The sequence below is a fragment of the Mustela nigripes genome, chromosome 1, assembly GCF_022355385.1.
Source record: "Mustela nigripes isolate SB6536 chromosome 1, MUSNIG.SB6536, whole genome shotgun sequence".
NCBI classification, from domain to species: domain Eukaryota; kingdom Metazoa; phylum Chordata; class Mammalia; order Carnivora; family Mustelidae; genus Mustela; species Mustela nigripes.
In genome coordinates, this window is record NC_081557.1 from 202,642,888 (window position 1) to 202,669,468 (window position 26,581).

General features: G+C 60.9%; 1 protein-coding gene across 4 annotated transcripts; it reads right to left on the reverse strand.

Moving 5' to 3' along the window:
• Positions 1 to 102: 102 nt before the first annotated feature.
• Positions 103 to 24,895, reverse strand: CTBP1 (C-terminal binding protein 1). 4 transcript variants are annotated; one of them, XM_059379106.1, is made up of 10 exons: positions 24,760 to 24,857; positions 15,244 to 15,439; positions 13,532 to 13,686; positions 7,045 to 7,189; positions 5,533 to 5,739; positions 3,692 to 3,906; positions 2,621 to 2,751; positions 1,948 to 2,075; positions 1,327 to 1,444; positions 103 to 1,033 (listed from the first exon to the last, which is right to left on the reverse strand). In XM_059379106.1, the coding sequence occupies exons 2-10, from the start codon at positions 15,248 to 15,250 to the stop codon at positions 847 to 849; spliced, it is 1,293 nt and encodes a 430-aa protein (XP_059235089.1). In that variant the 5' UTR covers positions 15,251 to 15,439; positions 24,760 to 24,857; the 3' UTR covers positions 103 to 846. The 4 variants fall into 4 exon arrangements, with proteins under 4 accessions (XP_059235089.1, XP_059235099.1, XP_059235081.1 ...); XM_059379116.1 differs by lacking the exon at positions 24,760 to 24,857 and adding an exon at positions 24,494 to 24,512; XM_059379098.1 differs by lacking the exon at positions 15,244 to 15,439 and having other exon boundaries at positions 103 to 1,030; positions 24,760 to 24,895.
• Positions 24,896 to 26,581: the final 1,686 nt, after the last annotated feature.

The window sequence follows — 26,581 nt, forward strand, 5'->3', positions numbered from 1 at the left end:
TGACCCCCAGGGTTCCCCAGGGCCACCCGTGGCAGCCAGGACTGGGGCCTGCCAGAGTCCCTGGGAGGCAAAGCCACTGAAACAGACGCTGGGCCTGCCGGCTCTTTCTGGGATTTTTATTTCTTTAAAATAATTCATACAAATGGTTACAGTCACAAACATGATTTTAACCCAAATATTGCTAGCCTACCACATCAGCAGGACGGCACCCGCACAGGCCGGACGCTGGGCCCCACGTCCCCAGGACAGACGCCAATGGCCAGAGCGCGCCGTGGCCCAGGCGCAGCCTCATCTCTGGCAGCCACTCGATGCCGTCTTCGTTTGGAACAAGGGGATTCATGCCAAAATTAGGAAAAACAGCCTTTGTTTTGTTTTTCTAAATTATTCTAAAAATAAGACAAGCAGGTAGAAAAAACAATGCACTGTGTGGCGTAGAAAGAAAAACGGGAAGGATTCGTTGTCCTGAGAAGTTTGCCAACTGCCTCGTTTCAGGGCGCGTTCCAACACACAAGGGACACAGTCTGAGACCGACCTGCTGAACGCTCCCTCAGCTTTCTCTCTGTCGACAGCTACGCAAACAAATCCTTTGTAATGTTCTAAAGACTGTACACAGACAAGAACATCCATGATAGAGTTAACTACTAACTTCTTCTGCTTAACGAGGACGCAAAGGACACAGGACAGCGGCTGGCCCTTGGGACAGGACGACTACGGCTGACGCGGGGAGGCCGGCGCCACCTCTGCCCGCCGGGCGCTTGGACAGTCTCTGGAGCGCCGCGGCCACCGCAGGCACCGCCTCTGCACACGCCTGTCTGAGGGCACCGCCCGGCCCGCGCTCCGCCCGGGCTACAACTGGTCGCTTGCGTGGTCTCTATCTGCCTCGGGCTTGACGGTCTGGCCAGGAGAAGGGGCGTGGGGCGGGTGGGACACGGGGGGCAGGCCGTGGGACAGGGACATGGCGCTGGGGACAATGCCTTCCACTGCTGTCGGGATGCCGCTGGGGGCCACGCCCACCACACCTGGTGGGTACCTGCTGGGAGAAGGGACGTCGTGTGAGCCTGGCAGGGTTCCTCCTGTGGCCGTGGCTCAGGCCTAGGATGGCTGGGGGCTGTTCCCAAAGGCCCTGCCTGGTGGGACCACCCCCTCCAACTCTTCCCTTGCCCTACCCCCCACCCCCAGGTCTGGCATGTCCAGCTCTCACCCCCAGACCTTCTGGTCCATGGGGCCCACAGGAGCACGCACATCCAGGAAACCCCCCACCCCCAGGACCCTGCCTACAGTCATCACAGAAGTGCTGTGTCCCCTGAGCCCACCCCACCCACTCACCTGTAGGCGGCACCGTTGAGCTCAGGGTGCACCACGGCAGGATCCATGCTGGCCCAGTGGGTGGCAGCAGTCAGGTGGTCCTTGTTGACACAGTTTTTCAGGCTATCAGGGATGCGGCCTGGAGACGCAGCGGGGATGCGAAGGGCAGCACCATGTTACACGTCACACAGCTGCATCTGGGAGTGCGGTGGCTTGGGGGTGGGGTACGCAGGCTGCAGGGTCCCCACGGCTGGGCCTCCCTCCCTCTAGCTCTCTCCCCCTTGTCTGGATGCAGTCCCCTGACAGCTCAGAGCCCCCCCAGGCCCAAGCAGTGCCCTCAGCTCCCCGGTGGCCCCATGTCTACCAGGCCAGGGATTTCAGGGACCAGCAGACAAGGTCCAGCCCAGCTGCACCAGCACAGCCAGACTTGGGGTAAGGAAGGGCACACATGCTGGATTCCCACAGGGTGACCGTGAGCAAGTGTCCTAAGTGTGATGCACCAGGGGGACCAAGGGCTGCGTTGGGAGACCATGTGTAAACTGCGTGCTGATCTCCGCCCCTGGGGGGATGGCGGGCCCTTTGGCAGGGCTGCCTGGCGATGCAAGCCTGGGGAGGAGGCTTGGTCCTGCTGGCCCCCCTCACCTGTGATGGCTCTCCGGATTTCCCGGGCGGCCTCCTCTCGCATCTCGATGGATGCCTGCTCGCTGTACCAGGCTGCGTGGGGGGTGCAGATCAGGTTGGGCGCGTCCTTTAGGGGCCCCTGGCTGAAGCTACAGACGGTACGAAGCAGGTCAGGGTAGGGCAGAGGGTACCTGACCCCGCCTGGCACCACAGTCCACCCTGGGGTCAGACCAGGGCACCCCAGGTGGGTCACACTGGCCATGAGCCCAGGGGGAAGGAGTCAGCAGCAGGGAGGAGTCCCAGCCTGGGGTATAGCACCCCAGCCCTCCCAATAGGGAGGGCACCAGTCCCCACAGTGACAGGCTCCCGACAACAGGACTGGCTGCTGCCCCAGATGGGCTTCTCAGAGGTGGGGTCCTTAGAGAAGTGGCCACACAGGGGTCACCAGACCCCTGCACCGGGGCACCCCAGACAGTCTACATGAAGCACAGGTCTGAGCCCCCCCGCTCCGTCCCCTGCCCGCAGCTGGACCTCAGGCTGGACCCGAAGCCCTAGGACGGGGCCTGCAGACTGCAGGGGGGCATCAGGCCTGGACTCATGCCCGACCAGGGCCAACATGGGCCGTGAGCCAGCGCAAGGGCCTGGCATGGGAGAGGTGGCAGCCAGGAATCACCCAGGTGCTGCCAAGAGGCACCTGAAGGGCTCGGACTCGTGCACGTCTAGGGCGGCACCCCGGATCCGCCCCTCCTTCAGGGCTTGGGCCAGGGCCTTCTCGTCCACCAGGCCACCCCGGGCCGTGTTCACCAGGAAGGCGCCTTGTCGCATCTGGGAGGAGATAAAAACAGCATGGCAGTGAATCAACACAGGCCTCTGCACTTAGCCCCCACCAACACCCAGGGGACGGTACTGGCAGGGACTCGAAGCAGACAGGGGCTGGCGGCAGGACGAGGGCTCAGGGGTCTGTGCGAATGGTGCTCCACCCTGAGGATGCCTAGCTGGGGCAGAGGTGCCAATACGCAGCCTGCCTCCTCCTGTTCCTGGCAATGAGGTGTGGGCTGGGGTGTAGGGTGTCCTGGTCTGGTCCCTAGGATGCACTGGAGTGCCTAGAAAGGGTGCGGCATGTCTAGGACACACTTGTGGCCAGGAGTGAGGGACACAGGCCCTAAGACAGCATCCTCAGTGCAGCAGCCCCACCAGAGGCCCCCATTTCCAAAGCTGGATAGCAGCTTCATCTCCCTTTGCTAAAGGCCTTCAGAGCTGCCCTGAAGGCGCTCCCCTTCGGGCTTCATGGTAACAGGGGCTTTCCCTGCGCCAAGGGGATTGAAGGGACAGACTCCTAGAGACCAAGTAAGCTGCCCCTGCCGCGGGGCTCAGGGCAGCTCCTCCTCGGTCAGCTCTCCCATCCTGGTTTCACAGCTGGTTATTGGCAACAGCACCCCAGGGCCATGCTCACCCTGGCCGTCTGTCCACACCCACTGATGGCAGATAGATAAGACCCCAGGTGCCAGGCCTCATGCTCCCTGAAGGGGGCAGGGACCGTGGTATACAGCACACAAGTACAGGCAACCGGCAATCGGTGTGCAAGAATGCATACACACACGCACACGGATGTGCACACATGCCCATACCCGCAGGCTACACCCAGAACGAGGCCCAAGACCCTGAGCGCAGCATGTGCTGCAGCCGTGGGAACACCGGGAGCCTCGGCACAGCTCCAGGTGCAGGCTGGTCTGCAGTGGGCTCCCCAGCCTGTGGGTGCACCCACCTGCTTCACGGTGAAGTCGTTGATGAGGTGGTGGTTGTGCTCATTGAGGCCGCAGTGCAGGGTCACACAGTCACTGTGGAAAAGCAGGTCCTGCAAGGTGCTCACCCGCTGCAGCCCCAGTGCCCGCTCGGTGCCGTCCGACAGATACGGGTCGTAGAAGAGCACGTTGAAGCCGAAGGCCTTGGCCCGGAGCGCCACCGCTTGCCCCACACGGCCTGACAGGGTGAGACTTGGCGTCACCATGGCCACGGACAGAGCAACACCCACACAGCCTGCATCCCCACGGACCTAGGGCTGACACTGAGGGGAGCAAGGCCCTGTCTGCCCCGGGGCCCCTGCCCGGCTGTGTGGTGGACAGGGCATTTGGAGAGGAGTGCAGGGGGCTGGAGGGGCTCCCCGGGGAGTGTATGGGGTGACAGCCACAGCATCGCAGGTGTGGCCCCTGCACCTGGGAGGGTGCAGGCCACAGGGCTCATAGCCCCGTACCTGAGGAGGCGGGTGCCAACCTGGACACCGGGGGCCACCAGGCAGCCAAGCACTGGGGGGTGGTGGCCAAGGTTCCAACATCTCAGGGGGCTCCCCCCAACCCCTGGACCTTGCTTTGAGCAAGAGGATGCTGACAAAGAAAACAAGCAGGGGATGGTCTCGTCTGCACCTGCCTGCCAGAGAGCATCTGCCACAAGGGTAGGGTCACCAAGGCCCCAGGGAACCGCCTTGTCCATGAGTGACCCCAGGTGAGGCCAGAGTGGAGCCATCCTGCCAATTCTACCCAAAACATGAACCCACAGCACCGTGAGGTCAAGTACCGGCTGTCTCCTCCTGTCTACCTCCCGACACAAGCTGGCAGATGGAACCTGACATGTACCCAGACCCAGACCATGGTGTAAACAGTCGCAAAACAGCGCCCTGGTGTCAGACTAGACTGAGTGGCTGACTCCTGACCACGGCTTGGGCCACGACCTCAGGGTGGGGAGATACAGGCTCACCGGGTTGGAGTTGCACTGAAGTCAGGCCTGCTCAGTCTCCCAACAACACTGCTTCAGGAGGCCAGGTGGCCCCCAAATCCAGCCAGCCAGGCAAGCCCAGCTCCCCACCAGCCCCCAACAACCCCACCCCAGGCCCCAAGGTGCAGGGTGCCCCTGGGGACCAGCACTGGGGGCCGCATGCCCACAGGCACCAAGACAGTGAGCTCTCCTGGACGAGAAGCCCATGTTGTGGACAGCCGTGGCCCTGGCATCTTATACTAAGGCAAGCGCGTACCTGTCAGGTGTCCCCCACATGGCCCAGTGGGCGACAAGTGGAGTAGGGGCAGGCAAGGGGCCTCCCCAGAGGAAGGGCAGGAAGCAGTGTGACAAGGGGCTGCTAGTGAGTTCCCGCCCCATCCACCCCGGGCCTCCCAGGTACACAGATCCCAAATTCAGAGATGGAGACGGACCACAAACATGGCAGAGGAGAGGGCTGTCATCAACCCCGAATGGCTGTCCTCACCGCGGGTGAACCAGCTCGCTCCACCCACAGCAGGGCTGGGGCCATCTGCCCCTCACCTAAAAGCCAATTCCCCTCAACCATGGGGTGGGGCGGTAGGGAGGCAGGGGGAGCATGTCCGAGTGTGGTGAGGGTCCGTCAGTGTGTGAGTGACAGGCATGAGTGCATGGCTGTATGCACAGGAATGGTATTGGGGCTCTGCCACCCATGTGTGTATATGATCCACACTCAGCACTCCTGGGCAGACAGGTCAGCCACACGCAGGCCCTGTGCAGGAAGACTATCTGGCAGCCCCACCAAGCCCTGGCTCACGGGCTCTGAACCCCTGCGAAGGGTGAAGACGGAGCTGAACTCACCCAGTCCAATGATGCCCAAGGTCTCCCCGCGGATCCTGGCAGCTCCAGAAGCCACTTCCCGGATCTGCTCCACGCTCTGGACCCGCGTGCCCTCCCGCAGTGCCTGGTGCAGCCACGTGGTCCTGCGATACAGGTTCAGGATGTGGCACATGGTCGAGTCGGCCGTCTCCTCGACAGACGCCGCCGGCACATTGCAGACAGCGATGCCTGAGAAACATGAGACACATGGGGACAGTCACCCAAGCCAGTAATGGCACTTCCCCCTCCCCACAAAAGATCAGACCATGACACAAATGCAGGGGACACACCCCAAGCCACCTGGAAAAGCTGCCTGTAGGTCCAGCAAGTAGACAGGAAAGGACACAAGAGAGCCACCTAGGAAAATGCCAACACCTGGGTCTGCCCTGCCTGAACCGCTGGCCACTGGACCTTCCACGAAGGGGGTCACGGGCTGGCTGTCATCTGGAGCGTTCCGCAGCCTCACATAGCCACACAGGCCCCACCCCGCCTGTCTTCGTTGGCTCCCAGGCCAACTGGGACCCAGCATTGGACAGGGTGGTCCCATTCTCCCAGCTCCCACAGACCCATCAGCCCCAACAGCCACAGACAGAGAGCTGGTCCAGGCTTCTCCTCTGAACTGAGCTTCGCTGGCTCGTCCCATGCCCACATGGGCTGGTTACCACTGGGGGCCAACGGTTCGCCAGGGCCTCATGGTCCAGAGGTGGACCCAGCCCCTCCACGTTTCTATGCGCCTCTCCCAAGCCTGGCCCCTTCCACCCTCGTTTGCCCTGTCCTGCCATCTCCTTGCTCTGCCTGGGAACTAGTCACCTCCCTGCTTGCCAGAAGGAGCTTTGACGCTCTCTGAGCTATTCCAAATGCCAAGACAATACTCAACACACCCACAGAGCTCCATGAGAGGGCCCAGGGTGGACCTCTACTCCCTTCCAGAAAAAACTCAGCGGGCTGGGAAATGCAAGGACAGGTGGGAAGCAGGAGAACCGTGCTATGTCATCCCCTAGATTTGGGGACAAAACTGCTGGTGGAGAGCGCAGACCAGGTCCTGGGACTTCTAAGTCCCCACCTACCAAGACTGACCACAGGGCATGGCCCTACCTGTCCCAGGTGCAGAAGCAGAGCCCTGGCTTGTAACCTCACAAAACAGGCAGACTTGGTGCACAGGGACAAAGGCCCCCAGGAGCCCATGGGGCAGAAAGCATGCAGGCCATGGTTCCCCACGGCTGCAGGTGCCTTCCTTGGGAGGCTGCCCAGGGTCCTGGGCAGGTTTACTCTGCACAAGCAGGACGCACAGGACGTGCATGCCCCCCACAAGACTTCCTTTGCGAACTGAGTGACCTGGGTGCCGGCATGGGGGCCGCACCCTGACAGCGGGCTCACAAGTTGCCTCCAACCAAACTAGGGGCTGCAACACAATCCTTGGTGTAAAGCGAAGCCAGCCCACAAGAATAAAGAGCTAGGATGCAGCCACTAAGGGAAAGGCTGCACACACCCTACCTAGATCCCCAGCTGACTTGATGTCGATGTTGTCGTAGCCGCTGCCAATCCTGACAATGACACGCAGAGCCTTGAACTTCTCCAGATCCTCCCGGGTCAGCGCGATGGTGTGGTACATCAGTGCTCCCACTGCCTCGTTCAGCACCTGCCATCAGGACAGCAGCCAACCAGTCAGACGCTGGCCCTCAGGGACTGAGCCTGGCTGCCTGCCGGCTAGCCTGCTGCCCCCAGGCTCCAGCTGCTCCAAACCAGCCCAGACAACCCCCTGGGGGGCAGGGGGTGCTGCAAACGCTCCCCCCACCCCCAGCCTGGAGGCAGGCTGGGACAGTCCTTAGAGGCCCACAGTTCCCACAGGTCTCCTCCCCTAACTGCACTGTAGGTGGCCTTCCCAGGGCAGGAGCCCCTGCTGGGATATCCGGATAGGCAACCCTGCTGGCTCTGGGCTCGACTCCCTAAGCAGCGCAGGGTCCCGCCCAGGGGAGACCACTGTGTGTGTGCCGGGGGAGGGGGGAAGGAGGGGTGTGGGCTCACCTTCCCTGTGGGCACCAGTGAAACAGGATGCTAAGGACAGACAGCATCCCAAAACCCCCAGACCCTGCAAGGGCCACGCTGTCGCACTATGGGGCAGTGAGTGTGGAGGGGGGCAGACACAACAAACGGTCCCAGCACAAACACACACAGGGTCCCCAGACGGCAACGTGCCCCCGGGAAAGGGCCAGCCTCCAGGTCACTGTCCCCCATGCCCACCCCACGTGCTCCCTATCTGACGATAGCCAGACGCTGGCAGAGGGCGTGCACTGTCCAATCTCCCGGCCCAAGGGCAGGGGGCCCAGGATGCAATCCATGACCTGTCATGGTTGAGGGGCAGGCTTTACTTGCCCCTCGTGGATACAACAGTGAGCCTTACAGCCGAGGACACATCACATTCAGTGAAATGCTACAGGGCATCTATAACCCGGTGTGGTCCACCCCGTCCTCCTCCATACAGGGGTCTCAAGGATGGCGATGGAGGCCCATCCAACAGCAGGTGAGGGAGGCTGCCCCAGGGGCTGTGTGCAAGCTGCTGGCCCACAGGCCCTATGAGTGAGCCAGGGGCACCACACCCCTCCCAGCCTGCATGTGGGTTGATGTGCTGAGTGGCCCAGAGCAGTGTCTCGTGTGGGGTATACAGCCTACAGTGAGCTGCCCACTCTTCCTCTCATCCCCTTCTCCCCAAGAGCTGAGTCTCTATCAGACAAATGGCAACCCAAAATGTGGACAGCTCCCTCTGAGGCTGGCATAACCCCCCCCATTCTAATGGCAGATAGGGCCAAGAGCACTTGTCCTTAGGGGACCACACAAAATAGGTGGAGGAAGAGACAGTTAAATAGCAGGACAGAGGCGGCATAGGTCCCTGGTCCTGGGAGCACTGGTGGGCCTGACGTTAAGGGAATGGTTGGGTGTTGCTGGCACCCGCTAGGATTCCTACACTGAAGATTCTGAAATCTCTGCTCCTGTTCCTACACCAAAGACCCCAGGAACCCTGGCTCCTGATCCCGCACTGAAGATCTCAGGAACCCCAGCTCCTGATCCCACACCCAAGGTCCCAGCAACTCTGGCTCCTCATCCCGCTGGTTCCCACACTAAAGATCCCAGGAAGCTCAGTCCTGGATTCCTGGGAGGACATCAAGGCCGCAAAGGCATGGATTCCTGGTACTGGACCTGGTTTAGGTGGGGTGCGGGCCCACGTGGGACAGCTGAGTGGCGGTGAGTGCCCACAGGGCAAAGTGCATGGGGGCGGCAGCTAGTAAGTGGACACGGTGAGGGCCTGAGATGGAGGAGAGAAAGCAGATCTTGCTGACAAGACCCCCTCTGGCCACCCTGTGCTGAGCTGCGTGAACTGGAGAGGAAGATGGCCACAGTAGTGGGGGGCGAGTGGACAGATTCGTCAGTGCCTACTGTGGGCAGACAGAGCCATGCACTGGGAACAGAAAGATGTATCCAGGCCAGCACAAGCAGCAGCAGCCCTGGACTCAGGGACAGAAAGATTGCAGAGAGGAACTCTTCAGAGGTGAGCCTGAGTCTCTGGCCTGGGCAGCGGGACACATGTGGACCTCCTCCTGAGATGACCATGGGGAGGAGGCTTAGCTGTGAACAGACAGGGAGGAAGAGCCTCAGAGCACAGGCCAGCGGTGTGCGTGCAGATGGCAGCCTTCTATCTTGAGCACTGAACCACGGCAGTAGTCGGTCTCCAAATCACAACTTTGTCCCAAGTTCCACCCTGACACTGACAGCCATGATTCTTCCGGACATTCCCTACTGCTAGGGCTTCTGGACTGCTTCCACCGTTGGCTGGGCCATGGTAAAAATGCATGGTTTCCTTGAGCTGAGTCCATAGGGTGGAAACTAGCGAGTATGCTGGAGATCCATCTGTGAGGCTCCGGGGATGGCCCCCAACTGCCCCCAGCAGTATACCCACCCTCGGGCATGGACTAAACAGCTCTGGGTGGGCTGGAGAGCAAAACCCCACACGTGGTGCATACAAACTGGAATTCGTTGTTTTCACTTTAATTTGCATTTGAGGGTGACCTGCCCACATAAGTCTCTTGATAAATTACTTTTTCACGTCCTAGTTGTTTTTCTGCCAAGCATATTTTTTATCACATGGAACCCAGTGAAGCATTCTCAGAACCAGGACCAGAACCCACTTGGTGGCTGCCCATCCCTGACCCTGGGCCAGGGAGGCCCCACTCGGCTGCAGGTTGGAAGCCTGCTGCATGGGCAGTTCTGTCCAGAGGGATGCAGGCCTGGGCCACCGCACTGCTCCGGCCAGCCCCTAGGTCCACTGTCCTTGCAGGTTCCTCTTATTCCTGGTTGTGACTGCAAAGTGGCCAGGATAGCCCCAGGTATCACAAAGACCTCCCAGGGAGGAAGTCGGCAGGAATCCCCAGGGCCCAGTCTGTCTCTGTAAGCTGGAAACCAGCAAATGTCCATTCTTATCACCCTCCATCAGCTGTGTGACCAGGTGGGTGACCTGTGTCCTTAGCCCCAGAATGGGGTGCAAGGGGCCCACCTTGCAGAATGAACCCAGAGCCCTGGGTGTTCCCAGTGGTAGCAGGGCCGGAGGGAAGCCAGGTCTGGCTGGCCAAAAGGATGCCTACTGGCCCTCACCACAGCCCACCTCACCATCCCAGAGGTGGGTGCCCCGCTCATATCCTTCACACACAGACATGCATGATTCATAAGCGTTCCATGCCTTCTGTAGATTTTACTTACTTTCTGGGTCATTTTGTGCGGCTTCAGCTCAGAAAAATGTGGCACAGGGCCTCCAACACACTTCTCTATGGTTCCAGACACTTCCCTGTGGCAAACAGCCACGTGCAGATCCAGAGAACACTGCACACTTCAGGTCTGCACAGCCGTGCCAAAAGCCCACCAGAGCCAATGTGGCCATGCCCCCAGCGGAGCAGGAGCAGCACCTCACGCCTCTAGGTGTGCCCATGGGGTGGGGACAGTGTTATCTGCTTACCAGCAGTCACTCTGTCTTTGCCCAAACGCCCCCTCTGTCACCCACCTTCTTCTGGGAGTCTGATCATCCGCCATCAAGCCCTGGCTGTTGCAGGGACTGCCACTGTCCACCCACTTCTCATATGTTCTGTTCTTTCTTTAGCCACAATTGTTTCTGATTGCCTCTGAATCAAACCACTTTCCCTGTACGCGGCCCCATTTTGTGCACCCACATATCTCACTCAGGTAGGAAGCACGTCCCCTCCAGAAGGTCCCCTAATACATCTGCTGCGATGCATGCACACCTGTAGCTGTGCCAGGCCTCACTTCCCCACCCTCTCCCCTTTCCCAGGGGGTCTGTCCCATGGACTCACAGGCACCGACAACTTTCTGCCCAGTTGCTGGGGCTCTCCTGCCGCCCTCCACTCACATCTGAGCCTATTTCTGCAAGTGCCTAGATGCTCCCCTCACGTCTCCCTCCCAGGACTGGCTCCTCACAGTTTCCCCTGGCATGTCTCTGAAGGGCCGCCTTACTGCCCACTGCTACAGGTGTCCCGCTTTCCCAGATGTGCTCTTGGGGGCCCCTTGCTCCAGGTCAGCAGAGAGCACCCTCCCACCCCATGTAGCCCTCTCTCATTAGGACTCCTTCCTTTGGGGCTGGAGGTCTTCAAAGAGCTCTCCAAGAGAGTAACGGGAACACCCCACTCCAGTTCAGTCGGACACACAGCGCTAAGTGAAAGCTGTTTTCCCCTGAAGTTATAAAGCACCTTGCGTGGGGCTGGTCTGATTCTCATCTCTTTGCCAAGAACACTGGGGCAGCAGAGCATCCTGTGAACCCTGTCCTGGGTTCACGTGAGAGCTAGTCTCCGCTGACCTTAGAAGGTTTCTTCAGCATGACGTGCTGAGGATGGCATGGCCTGTCCTCTGTGACACTCAGCATCTGCCATATAGCTAGTTACAAGGGTCCACAGAGATGCGTCGTTTCCCTCCAAGCCAAAGCCTGCAGACAGGTGGTTCAGGGCCCTGGGTCAGCTCCACAGCCAGCAAGGGCCAGGGCTTCTGTCTTGTTGCTTGGCCAATTCCAAACATGGTTCCCCTTATGGTCCAGGTGGTTGCACAGGCTCCAGCCATCACGTCTTGTTTCCCACAGAGAAGGGAGCTCTGCTGTGCTCTCCCTGGTTGGACTGTGTCAACTTGGCCACAGCACCATCAAGGTTCAAGAAAGGAAGCGCGTTTCCCCAGACATGGGCTACCTGAGGCCTTTGGCCACACCCGGCAAGGAGCTCCCCTTTAGCCTCCTCGCCCCGTCTTCCTCTCAGGCTCCCCTTAACTGTGTCTTCCAGGCGCCTTGTTAAAATTTAAATCTTCCAGTCGCATGTTTAATTTCCAAGAGCACCTTCAAGTTCTCGGATGACCCCTTTCGGTACTGCTGGCTGCATGGGTCTTGCGAGGGCTCACTCCCACTCATCTCCAGAGCACCACTCACAGGGTGGCTTTCCTGCACACTCACCCATTCTCCAGATGGGCGCCATCCATGAGCTGGCGTGGGGCAGAGTTGCCAGCTCGCTGAGGCTGTCCCTGCCCCTCCCCGGGGCTCTGACTCGCTTCTCTGGGTCGTATGCTAACTTGAGATCATTTTGGTAAATCACAATCTTAAAGGAAAACATTCGTTTTGTCTTGGTTTTCAGATTTATTGACAGAACTTAGTTTAATATTGCTCACAATTTTTAAACATTTCGATCTGTCTCTTTCATTTACTATCTCTGATTTTTTTTTTTATCTTTTTAGTTCGAAACTGTTTCAAATTCACAGAAAGTTGCCAGAAGCTGCCCTCCCCAACTCTACAGCCTGTCTGTCCACCGTGCCTGCACGTGAGCAGACGAGTGGCTCTAGCCCCCGGCAGTGAGAGCACTCCCAACCCCGAACCCCGGCTAGTCTGCTCCATCCTCTGACCTTGTTGCTGAGCCAAGCAGAAACACAAAGCGCCGAGCCCCCAGGCACCAGCCGCGTTGCACATGCTCCTCCCATGGCCCAGGACACTCAGGTGCCCCCATGCTGCCAAGGCCACTGGCTTCTTCTGCTTCCAGGGAGCAGGGCCATGGCCACACTCGAGGGCAGGATTCGGTGGACACTGAACTTCGCCTTTCTGGGGCAGACACCAGGGGTGTCACCGGCAGGCACATCACGGCATGTGCCTGCTCCAGAGGCACCATAGCCGGCTGGTGGGTGACACCTCATCACGTTCCCGCACAACTCAACCCCACTGGGTCCCAAGGTTTCTGTCAACGGCGCCAGACCCTCAGCTGCCCCACCCCCGCCCCCTCCTGATCTGTCCCCTCCTGCTGCGTGAGGACCCTCTGGGTCTTCTAGACTTTCCCCAAAGCTGCTCCTGGAGCTGTCAGCTCCTTGTGAGGCTGCAAGCCCAGTCTTTCTCTCTGCCTGTGTCCTCGGTCCTGGGACAGACATGCAGCAGGAAACAAATGCTGGGGATGACCTGAGGCCCGGCCAACAGGCCTTTCCTAGGCAGAGGACTGTCTGTTGCTCCTACCGGTACCCCTGGGACAGCAGGATCCCAGTTCAGGGCTTGCTGTGGCGGCTACCAGGCTGCATAGTAGGCAGTATGTGGGCACAGCTGCATCTCATCCATCCTGGCGCCAGGACCCGGACCTAGACCCAGGGCGTCAGCTCTACCTCCAGAAGGGCAGACACCTCAGGCCTAAGGTACTTGACCACCAGCCAGGGACAACCTGGGAGACCAAGGCGGGACCAGATGACACAGCTCATTGGCCCCCACTGTTGCCGGCCTCATCTATGGCGCCAGGCTCCACACTCTGGGAACATGTGGTTACAGTGGCAGTGGCTCACAGAGCCACAGAGTAGCCCTGGGTCCACGTCAGCAGGGGGTATGACAGGGGCCCCAAGTCTTGGTGGCCTGGGAGCCACAGAGGCACACGCTTGAGACCCTGCCCTCCTTGCTCCCCCGAGCACCCCGCACAGTTACCTTCTCGTGGATCTCCTGCGTGGACTGTGCATCACAGAAGGCCACCGTGGCCACGTCCTTCAGGATAGGCATCTCCACCGTGCAGTCCCGGCCATCGAGCAGGGCCACCAGGGGCCGGGGGTGCATGGGCCCGTTCATGATCGGGGGTCGGACGCCTATAGAGACAGGAGTGATGCTCAGTGCCCACGGTGGCCCCCAGCAGAGACCTCGTTTCCCCTGCCGCCCACCACCACCCACAGCCCCACGAGTCCCAAGTGTCCACCCGTCGGGATCTTGTCAAACCTGAGTAAAAACACTTCTCCTAAAAGCCAGCCTGTGTCAGCTACGGCTCACCGACCCCAAGCGAACAAGGACCCCAGCCAACCGGCATCCCCACCACAGGACTTTGGGCCCAGCCACATGTGGACGTGCCAAGGCAGCCCTGTGCCAGGATCTGGACCGTCTTGACCAACCACACACAGACTATGACGTCACCGGCTTCCAGACAGCACCCACTGGCCCTTTTCCATCCGCGGCTGCCACATGGCTGCCAGAAACACTGATGGGACCATCCCCCAGGCCCGGCACCCTCTTACGCACAGAAGGTACAGCGGTGGGGTAGGGCTAAAACATGGGGGATGCAGCTGGAACCCCCGACCTGCCTGGAATAAGGTAACAACAACCAACAGCTCCTTCCGTAGGAGAGGTAAGCCCGCCTTGCCCTGCACCAAGCGGATACACGAGGCCTCCCAGGTGACCAGACCCACGGCCTCGCCAAGACCAGCCCAACCACCGCACAGGCAGCCCTTCCACGCAGGAGAACAGGGGCAGGGAAAGCGGGCTGCCCGGGGCCCGGAGCCCAGCTGTGGCCTCCCCCCGCCAGGGAAGGAGGATCACCCTCCGCCACATATCAGGCACAGACCTGGCAGCCCCGCTGGTGGCTCCGTGCGGGCCCTGTGAGGCCAGAAGGCCTCCTGGGCTATGTCCCCCACTCCCTGGCGAGTGGGTGACAGGTCATCCACAGCCGGGCAGACAACACGGGAGTCCTGTGTGTGGGGACCGCACCACTCCTCTCCCTGGCCTCCCTCAGAGAACGGCGATGTCTCGTGTGGGAGGGTTATCTACGTGCTTGGAGCGCGCTGATCATCACTGCTTCTGAGTGAACTGGAAAATGCCCACCACCGCATCCTTTGGCTTCAGTTTCTAGAGAACACGGCCTGATGGACCGCCTGTGAGGGGAGCTTGTGGCGCAGCTACGAGGCCGTGAGAAAAGGTACAGCATGTGGGGGGAGCTGCCGCCAGGTACGAGACACCCCCGCTGCCAGAACCCACCGTGACCCACTGGGCAGCAGCATACAAGAGGATGCTGCCTCCTGACCCCAAAGTCGGCACCAGAACAGGCCTCGGGTTTCTACAGTAACACAGAGCTCATGGGAGGACAACCAGAATAGACCTACCGGCAACCTGTGAGGCCTGGCCCACCAGTGGCTTCAGGCCTCCGTCCGGGACCCCCAAGGAACTGCTGTGCTCTGCTGCCTGGGGGGCCTCACTGTGGCCGGCGTACCGCGGGGTGTGTCGCTGCCCTGACCCACCACACTCACCATAGGGAGACCCCGGAGTCCACCGGCCCTTTCCCAGTGCTCGGGCCACCCTGCGCTGCACGGACATGAGCGCCGCACAGTCTCCAAGGGACTGGCATAGAGCGGCTACACGCTCCAGGAGCCCCTACCAACCTGACATTTCTTAATATGGGCTCGGCTTCCACGACCATGAATTCGACTTTTCAAAGCGTTTTATCTTCAGAATCCCCGGGCAGAACCGCGTCCTGTCACTGGATCCTCATCCCACGTCTTTAATTGTCTCGAACCAAAGCTCTTAGGCTCCTGATCCGCAGCAACCACTGAAGCCTGCACCAGGGTCAAAGTCTGACTAAAAATTAAACACAAGAGACACGTTAAAATCCATCCAGGGCCAACAGGAACTTGCAGACGCCAGAAGGTCCACAAGGGGGAAGCTTCTCACTGCATCTCTCTGTGGCCAGGCTGGGACCCGTGAGTGAACAGGGGCCACCCCCAGTAGTCCGAGCAGACAGCGGGGCACAGCCAGGGTGCGAGTCTCCCTCCAGAGGCCTGGCCCCAGCATCCCCTGCAAGGACTCAGGAATCCCGCCCCAGGTGCCACCAGTGTCCATGACGTGTGAGGTCTGTGGTCAGCTCCACATATTAGTACCTCTCTGCCGACAGCCTTCCGGCCTGTGACTGCGCAGGGAAAGGGGACTGCAGATGAGGCTTCCAGGAAGGACCAGGGGAGGCCAACTGGGACACAGGCCCCCTGGCCAGTCCCTGTAGGCCACACCCCAGGGAGAGACACGCGACTCAAGCACAGTTCGCCTGACAAGGCACAGAGGACATGAATGCACATGGGTTGCACACCTGTCAGGGACAGGCTGAGGTTTCAGGAGTGCTCCAGATCCACCCCAAACATGGGACCCCTGCTCCCAGCATGAGGACCCCACACCTGGGCTGGCCCCCAAGGCGAGGCTAGACACCACACTGACCAGGACCCACAACACCACCAGCGTGTACCTCAGGAGCCCCGCACAGAGCAGGAACGTCACATGGGTAGGAGGCTGCACGGATGGATGCGAGGGTTAGCTGCACCCCACCCCCAAATGCTGGCCACATGAAAACCAGGCAAACGAGCCCCCGAAGGGACGGGCCTGCAGCCCACGCAACCCGGGCAGACTCCTGCTATAAGCAGCATGTCCACACCTAGGGTGGGTGTCCTGCCATCCTGCCCTGCGAGCCTGGGCTTCTGCAGGCGCGATTTCTGACTGAGCTCCTCTGTCCCCGCCCCAATGCGCATGTGCTTGTGAACCCACAATGCAGGGGGCTCAACCACACAGGACCCAGACTAGCTTGTGGGGAAGCCTCGACCAGGCCAGCCACGTGCAGCCGGCAGCAACGCCAGGATGTGTGGGGGTACGGGCAGGAGAGCAGCTATGTGTGCTGGGGGTCTCAGGCCCAAGCTGGGGCCAGTCTGAGTGCTTCTCCCCTCAATTCCTTCTGTGAGTTTCAAGCACTCCTGACCAGCTCCCAGGTAGCTGAGTACACTGGTTCTCTGCCAGGACGTGGATGGCTCACAGGCCTTTATCCCTGAGATGGGTTCCACACTGGGCCGCCTGGTCAGAGGGCACTGAAGCCCCAACGTGGGAGGAAGGAGTCCTGACAGGTGGCCCAGGGTCTGCAAAGACCCTCAGTTCCATGAGGCTGCGTGCCGAGGCCCTTCCCCGGGCTGGGCCAGACTGCCCAGGCCAGCATCCCGCTCCCCATGCCCCACCACAGCTTGCCATAGCTGACCACTGGAGGGACCACTGGCCAGCTCAGACCTGGCCAAACTGGCTCCGTCCTGTGCTGCTGGGGGTTGAGCTGTTCACTCTGTGAGAGGAGGGACCCTCCCTCAGTAGAGGATGTCGGAGCCCCTTCTCTCCCTGTCAATGCAGTCATAGCTAAGAGTCCTTCACGGGCAGGTGAGCGGCAACGGGTGGGCCCCCCGCAGCGGACCATGACATGCTCTGCCCAGGTCAGATCGACACCAGCGCTACTCTGAGGTCAGGCACAGATGGCAGGAAGGGGCTCGAGGCCCCAAGGGCCTGAATCCTCCTGACACACATGAACTTCTCCTCACAAACTTGTAGCTTCAGGACACCTGGCTCAAGAAAATACAAAATGTGGGAAATTGTCCGTGATGGACCCTCCTTTAACTCTGTTCCACAAAGAACATGCCCGATGAGCCACGAAACAAGACATGTCGCTCACACCTCATGACTCAGGAGGGGGTGCTCTGTGACAGAGTGACACCCCAGAGAGCTCTCAGGGACCCACAGGGATCATCCGGCCCTGGCCTCTATGGGTGTAGGAAGTGGCAGTGAGTGCGAGGTGTCTGTACAGGGAGCGGCAGGCTGGCCACCAAGGACGTAGCCACCTGAAGGATGTAGGCCTCAGGTCAGGGGTCAACCAACCTCAGTCCAACAAAGCACTCTGGTCTGGCTGGCTGGCCCAGCTTCCTCAGGGCTTCCCGCCCCCGCACAGTGGCGAGCACCCTAGAGCAGGTCCTACGGGAACCCCATGCTGCCAGGTGCCTGCAGATGGTAAGGGAGGGTGGACTGAGCTGCAGACAGACTGGGGCTGCGACAAGGCAGAGGCAGGAGAGAGAGCCACAGAACCCCAGGCCCTGCAAGCCAAGTCTATTCCATCTCGCCAGGTCTCCGCGCTCCTCAACTTTCTGGCATGGTCCCCACACCTACTCCAACGGCAGCCACAAGACAGCAGTGTCCTCACACTGGGCAAGGCCACAGCCATCCCCTCCACAGAGCCCAGGGCGCTCAACCCTCCTCAGCCTGGAGGGCCCCGTGAATCATGCTCAGCATGTGCAGGCGACACAGAGTTTGGAAAGGGTCACACCAACCACGCGGTCATGGTCACGAGGCTTTCTGCAGTTTTCTTTCTAAATCCTAGAGAAGGAAGCACCAGGCATGCCTGACAGCTACCGGAGTCCCCCGCTGAGTCCTCCATGGTCGGCGTGGTCCTAGCAGAAAGCACATACCAGTAATATGTGCTCAACCTTATCGCCGGCTCACCTTTCGCGTGAAAATGATTTCAAAAGAAAGCATTGCTTTGCCAACAGCTAACTGAGGTTCAGAAGCGCACAAGCTTAGGCCAGGCTGCGTCCCAGGCTGCCTTCCCAGGGGTGGTGACATGTGCCCACCCAGGGGAGAGCAGGCAGGCATGGGGCCCCAAGGTCAGGTCACAGGACCCAGTGTGCAGATGCGTGGTAATTCCAGGCCCAGGTTGTACATACACAAAGGTGAGCCTGGCTCTTGCCCATCCTGGCCCCGGGGCCCCACAGACAGCATGACCGCATCTTAGGGTGAGGGAGGCTGAGCCCAGCCCAGCAACAGCAAGTGACATGGGACCCTGCCATCCACCCGACTGTGCCGGAGAGCGTGAGACCAAGTGACAGAAAGAAGCATCTGGGCTAGTGCGGGGGCATGGAAACACCACACTCCGCCTCGCTCCTGGAAAACGCCCAACAGAAGCCCTGCCAGGTGACCTCACGGTGCAGAATGACCACGGACACAGGCGGAAGAGGGGGTACGGAGAAGGACAACAGAAACACATGGGGTGGCCATCACCCAGATGTGGAGGGGCAATGTGGGGGCTAAGGACAGGGCTGGGGGGACAGGGCCTCATGGCCAGCAAGCCACCGGCACCTGCCATGGGTCTTCTGGTCACCGCTGCCCAACCAGGTCTGAGATTTTCAATGAAAGCATCTTTTCTCAAGCATCTGCACTGCATGGCTAACCATCTGTAAGACAGCTTTGCCGTAAAAGATAAACTCACAAAAACTAAAGGACATTCATTAAAATGAATGTAATAAAACACAAAAAAACAAACAACAAAATCATAGAGATGTTACTGTAAAATGCTTGCTATTTGATCACATTTAAACTGTGGAGGGCAGGTTCAGGTGGTCCCAGCTAACAACTGGCTGCATTCTGCAGCCACCCCCCAGGCGGCAGGTGCTGCCCCTATGCTGAACCCCACCAGGAGCACAGCCATGGTGGCTCAGACCCACACCCCAGGAGGCCATCAGGGGGCTACACATTACAGAAGATCCAAGGGGCACCCTGTCCCCCCCACCACCACCGAAACAAAACAGAAATGCCCCCCAGTCAAGGAAGCCGATACAGCTACAGCGTATACAGTCATTTTCTTCCAGAGCAAAACGCCTGGCAGGCAGTTAGGGACACGGTACTCATGCCTTGCACCTACGGGAGGCCAGGGCTCTGCTCACTCTCTGCCACCAGGGGATGGCTCACATTTACAAAGGGACAGCTGATGGGCGGACCCTGGGTTGGCCTGTGGCCCTCATCTCCACTCCACATCTCCCGGGTGCCTGTCCCACAGCTGCTGACATGAGACTCCTGTGAGCCACCTGCTCCAAACAGCCAGCCCGACAGCCCCTCGACCAGGGATGGGCCTGAGTGTCAGGGGTGGGGCTCAGAAACCAGCCAGGGGGTCTGGAAGGATGGGATGCAGGGTGGGTGTCTTATGCCCGTGGCAGGCTGATGCTGCCCCAGCCCTTCCCCCCAGGGTTCCTCCGTGGTCACCTCCGCCCGATTCTGATGTCCCACTCTGGATGGACACCTGGGCTGCTCACAGCTTCACTGGAAAAGGGGCTCATGGGCACCAGCTCCACACCTCGCAGGCACGGGACACACAGCAGCTCCCGCACCCGCAGCTCATAGGGAGTGACTGAATCCTGACCACCGCCTTGACATGTGCATGGGCTTTATTCCCTTATGATAAGCTGTGCACTGAGAGGTGGTGGCCCTGGGGGGCTGGGCACCCACGGAGGGAGGTGACCAAGCACTCACACCTGCACCCACAACTCAGTAAGGTGGTGGGGGAAATGCAGCAGTCAGCATGGCTGGTGACACAGGAGGCCCTTGCAGCGAGGTAGGGCATGGGACAGCAGGAGGACCCCAAACATGGGTATAGAATTTCAGGTCAGACAGGCAAGGGCTGGTCTGGCGGCAGTGAGAGGGGTCCCACTGGGGCAACTGCCTGCAGGGACTGCAGACCGACTGTGCTGCCTTCAGAATCTTCCTGCCAGTCTACAACTGGTCTCAAAGTTACATTTAAAGACAACAGGCAAGGGAAGGGACCGCAGCCCCCAGGGCCTACCCACGGGTGATTGGGCAATTGGGCGGAGCTCTCCCCGGCTCAGCCCCACCCAGCTGACCTCCAAGGTGCCCCTCCTGCTCCACAACCCACCCCCGCCCCCAGAGGGATTGGGGGTGCAGCTGGCACACTCTGGAGACACCCGAGGAGTTTCCCCCTCCCCAGACCAATCACAGCAGCTCCCTGGCACCTACACCAGCAGGAACCCCTGGGGGGTGCTGAGAACCCAGCCCCGCCTGACCTTGGGATCCCATCCCTGGCTGGTCAAGCCTCCCCCTTGCAACTCTGACAAACATCCACACTCAACACCCAGAATTTGCCCCTAGAGTGCTCACTGATGCTTCTCCAACCTCAGAAACTAGGCCATCTCCCACCTGCTCGGGCCCCAGACTCTGGTCTCCCAAACCCCAGAGCAGCGCCGCCCCCCCCACCAAGTCAGAGGCTTCAGAAAGGAGACCCGGAACTCGTAACACCCTCAGCATAAACACGAAGTCCTTAGTATGGCTGGCTCCTGCTAGCCCTTCCCTCCACCTCCATGAAGCCAGGCCCTCAGCCACAACAGGCTTCCCATTATCATTCACAGCCTCCCAGGAAGGGGCTCTGGAAGAGCCGGTGGCAGGGAGACATCACTCCCTGCTGTGTGGGAGCCTTTCCTAGAAGACCAGGAGCTCCGCTCCCTGCTCCCTCCAGTGATGGGCTGAGGGCCACTGGCACAGCGCTGTCCCCTTAACTCATCGTGAACCAGCAAGGCAGCACTCACTCCCCGACACCTGAGTAAGTCTACTGCAGACGCATGTTCTCATCCCAAGACTCCCACATGCTATTCTCTCACACTATTATGTGTGTGCACACGTGTCCTGCTAGCCTGGTGGTGCCTCAGAATCCCACGCCCGAGAATCTGGGGCTGAAGGACCGTCACCTTCCTGCCCTCTGCGTGTGACATTCAACAGCTGCTGCGAGCAGACCCCAAATGGGGACGCGTCTCCCAAGGCCAGGCCTCCCTGCACCACACGAACGTCAGACTCAGGAAGACCAGAGTTAACAGCTCCGCAGCCCAAAGCAGGCAGCCTGACAAGGGGCCCCTGACAAGGGGCCCAGGGCCCTAAGGAGCGGGGGTCTGACAGGCCAGAGTCCATGCCTGGGGGTGTCCAAAAAGTGGCCCCACCCGCACTAGGATTTCTTCTCAACTGTCCCAAGTTCCAGTCCTACCAGGCGGTCACCGTCCTCCCAGCCCCACCTAGGGCCAGGCTGCAGGGCTGGCAAGGACATAAAGGACCCCTCCCAGGGGGCTACAGGAGTGCCTCGGCCTCCCCTTGGCATTGGCACATGACGAGAAGTCCGTGAGCTCTCTGGCTCGGCAGAACATTGGTGCCCCCCTCAGGATATCTGGGGGCTCGTTGGGGCAGACAAGCACAGGCCCCACGCCAGGGCACAGCCTGTGGGCAAATCCACAGCTCAGCTTCCACATACAGTAGTAACATAGGATGTGAAATCCCATTTGGGACCTGGAGGCAAGTGCATTGAGGCCTGTCCCCGACCCATGCAGATGACCGTGCCAGGGCCAGATACAGCCTCCCCTCCCCCGGAACCTGCCATGGGTCCTCCTTCACACCATCAGTGCAGGGAAACCAGGAGTCTTCTAGAAAGACATCTATCACAGGATAAAAAGCCTCATGGTATACAGGCCTTGGACTGGGTAGCTCCTCCACACCCAAGAGCTGCAGGCAGCCGGCAGCCAGCAACCAGCCGTGCTCCAGCTGCTCAGACCTGGCAACACCCCAACGGCACTGGCACAGGGTGCTCCAAGGCAGGTGAGAGGCCACAGCAGAGAAAGGCCATGTCATGGACCCAGCCCTCTGCTCATGGTTGGATGGCCACAGGAAGTCGCTGCCAATCTCAGCTTCTACCTGGCTGGTGGGGCGCCAAGGCCAGACCCACTTCTGAGCCCCAAGGGCCCGTCTCCTACAGGGATGTGCTCAACTCGGCCCCAGGATTCCCCCAGTGAACATCTGACAGCTCACCCCATGGCCAAGCCACGTGTACACATGGATAGAAATAGGGCGGCTCCAGCCTCCCAGGGCCTGGGGCTCTCAGAACAGTTAGCAGGACCTCAGCAGCTCTGCGCTTCCAGGCACCCACCCGTGTGTCCTCAAACTCAAGAAGAGGCTGTAAGGGAAACCCCAAATGCAGCCAGGAGAGGGGGTCCAGGGCTGGGACAAGTCACTCCAGCACAAGTTCATTTCTCAGAGAGAGGAGGCAGTAACCCGTCCAGGCAGAACAGGCTGGAACCGCACAGACACCCCCAGGGAGGCTGGACGGGACATGCCTGCACACAGCAGACACAAGTGATGCCCCAGGTATGCGTCTCTCCCAAGATCTCATAGAGATGCCCAAAGCAAACCATGTGCTCAAAGATGGTGCTAAAACCCAAGTGAGAAAAAACCTGGAAAGCCAATGGAGCGGAGCACATAGCAGACACGGCCAGGGGCTGCAAGGAGGGGGAACAGACCAAAGCCCGGGTCCAGAGAGAACCATGACCAACGTTGGCAAATCTCTGAAGGGCAGAAAGAAGACGAACCATAGACGCCAGGTATGGCCAGGATGTCTTCTAGGGACAGCAGAACAATGATGGTGAGCACACACAGGAGCTATGGAAAGCACGGGCCCCTCACCCTGACCCTGTCCCCACCGTGGCCCTGACACCAGACCCCAACACTTGGCAGATGCTCGTGATCCTAGATGGCTTCACATGGCCATTTCCACCTTACAGACACTGGTCAACGGCTTGGCTGGGATATCCCTGGGATAGGTTTGGGTCTGTGTTTTGACCGTCTCTGATCACTCCCCCAAGAACCTTGGGGATGCGCTCCCCCATACAAGAGCGGATGGCCTGCGAGGACCCCAGGATGGGTGTGCACAGATCCAGGTGCCTCCACGGCCTGCACTGCTGGAGGCCAGCCACTCCCAAAAACTCTCGTGTATGTTTTTATACAAACCACGTCACTGCTCCTGAAGGGGAGGTTGATCCTGGAAAAGGGGATGTGCATGTTCCAGCCACCCCAAGAAGTGGGAGCTGAGTGAGGATTTCATGTCTGTGAGTACTCTATTCAGACTAACCGGAAGAAAGCCAATCCTGTTCAGCTTCTGGATGGCAAACGGTTCCTCTCTTCCCCATCCAGAAGGTTAATCTGTCCTAAACCACGGGGAAAATGATCGCTACAAAAGGGTCTGGCTGCTGGCCAGGTTCCGGGCTTCTCCAAGATGCTGCCAGCGTGAAGGCCGTCTCCCGGGCATGCCCAGAGGTGGTGCCCTCATTTCTCAGCAGGCGGGCAGAGGACTGGGCAGGGCACCCAGCCAGAGAAAGATCTAACCTCCAACGCAGAGGCTCAGGTGTGGCTGCAGGGAGCCCCAGGCTCCGACGGGCCCGGCAGAGGGGAGGAAGAGAAGGAGCGGCGGGCACGGGCCCACCCAGGCCGGCCCCTCCCCGGCCGCCCCCGGGAGCGTCCCTGTGGATGAGGCCCCATCCCGGGCTACTGGAAGTGGACCAGGAACTGCAAGATGGCCCCCGCCGCTCGGGCTCGACAGGGGCACCAGGCACGGAGCGGGCCAGCAAGCCAGGACCCACACGGCGCGTCCCCCGCTGGCCCGCCGCCCCCAGTCGCAGGCCCCCCGTGTGGTCCGGAGCGGCCGCCAGGGGCCCGGTCACCCTTCAGGACACCGAGGGGGACAGCTACCGTGGGGGCAGCAGAGGCTGGGCCACCGCTCCGAGGGACTGCGGGGGCGACGGGAGAGCCAAGGGCGCGCGCGGCGACCAGGGCGCCGAGCTGGGATGCGTGCGCCCGGGCCGCCCTCCCCACCGGCGCGGCCTCCTGACTGTAAACGGGCGGCAAACGAGAGATGCCGCGGTGCGGGGCCGCCCGGGGACACGCGGGGATCGGGGCCCACACGCAGCCCGCGCCCCGCCGGCCCACGCCGGCCCCCGAGGTGGCTCCGCACGCCAGCGCGCCGGGGCCCCGGGTAGCAGGGACGCCGGCAAAGGCCCCCGAGGCCCAGGCGGGGCGAGCCCACGCGACTGCCAGGAGCCCGGCCCCCGCAGGGTGCGCGCGGGCCTGGAGGCAGGGGGCCGGGCCCGGGAGGGGACCGTGGGTCAGCCGGGTCCGGACGCCGGGGCGCACCGCGGGTGTGGCGGGGCCTGGACCAGGGGTCAGGGGCCCGAGTGCGGCGCCCCTTTGTGTCACCTGCGCGGGCGGCTGCGGCGGCGGCGGAGGGCGGGCGAGAAGGCGGGCGGGGCGGGCGTGACGGTGGCGCCGGCGCACGCGCATTCACACGGCGCGGCTCGCGCACGCGCACGGCCCTCTGCAGCCCCGCCCCTGACCACGCCCCCGACGGCGCGCGGATGCCGGCGCGCACGCGCACTCGCACACAAAGCCAGGGCCCGCGCGCCCCCGCCCGCCCCGCCCGCCGCCCCGCCCCCGCGGCCGGAAATGCGCGCGCGCGGCCTTACCGAGCGGCAGGCCCTTGTTGAGCAAGTGCGAGCTGCCCATTGAAAGGCGCGGGCGGCCGCGGGCCCCGACGAGTCCGGCGCGCTCCGCCGCGAGCCCGGCGCGTGGGGCGGCCTGGGCGCCGTCCGCTGCTCCGCCCGCTCGCCTGCGCCCGGGCGCCGCCGTGCCGAGCCGCGCCGCGCCGCGCCAGCAGCCGCTCCACCGGGCGGGGACAGGCGGCGCGCGCGCGGGCGGGGCTTCCGGCCCAGCAGTCTCCTGTTTCCAGGCGCGGGCGCCGCGCTGCACGACGCGGGCGGCTGTAGGCCGCGCCCGCCCGCCCCGCCCGCCCCGCCCGGGCAGCGAGGCTCTCCTGCGGGCTGCGCCTGCCCACACCTGCCTGCGTCCGCACAGAATCCTGCCCCGCATCCACCAGGCGCCCCCTGCCCCGCACCCGGGCGCGCGCGCGCACACACACGCGCACCTGCCCAGCCACCACCGGGCCCCACCTGCCCGCACACATATACACACGTGCACCTGCCACGCACCTGCCCTGCAACCACCAGGCCCCACCTGCCCCGTGCGCGCGCGCACCGCGTACACACGCATCTGCCCCGCACTGGGCCCACTTGCCCGCACATATATACACACACACATAGCTGCTGCAGAACCGCATACCCTCACAACCATCCATCTACACACTAACCATACACATTCACCAGGCCCCATCTGCTCCACACCTGCTAAGCCTTAACCGCCAGGCCGCACCTGCCTTACCCCCGCATCCAGGGCAACCCGGGCGTGGTATGAGACCGGCATCTGCCCCATACCTTGGAGCGCTTCCAGGCAGGGATCATTTTAATGTACCCGGGCCACCTCGAGAAGACACTGCAAGTGCACAGCTGTTGGCCTTCGGGCTCTGGGCCCATGCAGGAGGCCGCAGCAGGGATCCCAGAGGGTTTCTTTGGGCAAACCTGGCCTTATACTTGGATTCCTGGGGCTCAGAAGGAGGTGCACCCCTGGTTGGGAGGCCCCAGGGTGAGCCACCTGATCCTGCAGCGGCCAGAAGTCAGCATAAAGTAGCCTCAGCAGGGACTTCCTGATTCCAGTGGTCCCTCAGAGGTGGCCAGATGTGGCTGAAGCAGGGTCCCCAGCGCTCCCCCACCCCCGGCCCAAGCAACCTATGCTTCATTCCAGAAAGGCACCAGTGGAAGGGTCATGAGAGTTGCCCTGGGGTGGGAGCTAGCCAGGCCCCTAGGGTGAGATGATGGGGAGATGGAAAAGGGACTGAGGCCAGCCCTGGCAGACCCTGATCTTGGGAGCTGGGGTGTTCTCAGTTGACAATGAGCATAGGCAACATAACTGTCATCTCAGGTGAAAACACATTAGCACATGACACTGCGACACAGAATCCTGCCCCGCGTAGCTAGCACTGACCTACTGTACTGCTCACTAAGACATGGGGAACAATCCTGAAATCCTGTTATCAATCCTGCTATTATTTTTTAAATTCTAAAATTGAAGAGGAAGCTTGGATGGATTCAATCAAAGGTAATAGGGAACTGGATATCTATTTGCAAAACAATGGTTTAAAACCTTATTTCGTACTCACCTATGAAAATACCTCTCAAATCGGATTAACTAGAACACGGGGGAAATGAAAAAAACAAGGTACAAGTGCACATTTAGCAAAAGTCTCCGAGAACTTTCCTAAACGCAGGCTCAAAATGAGTCACAGGGGACAGATCAAAACTCCAGACCTGGGTGCATTACCCACATCTCCCTCACTTCCTCAGGCTGTGGTCACTCCTTTAACAGAGTCCAGGACCAGAGCCTTCAACAATGCCT

What these genes read in the sequence shown, in the direction of transcription:
- CTBP1 (XM_059379095.1), bottom strand. Translation starts at nt 24,799, where the DNA reads ATGGGCAGCTCGCACTTGCTCAACAAGGGCCTGCCGCTCG. An exon ending in CAACAAGGGCCTGCCGCTCG is followed by an intron (nt 13,687 to 24,759) that starts GTAAGGCCGCGC and finishes CTGTCTCTATAG; the next exon opens with GCGTCCGACCCCCGATCATG. An exon ending in AATCCGGAGAGCCATCACAG is followed by an intron (nt 1,445 to 1,947) that starts GTGAGGGGGGCC and finishes CTGCGTCTCCAG; the next exon opens with GCCGCATCCCTGATAGCCTG.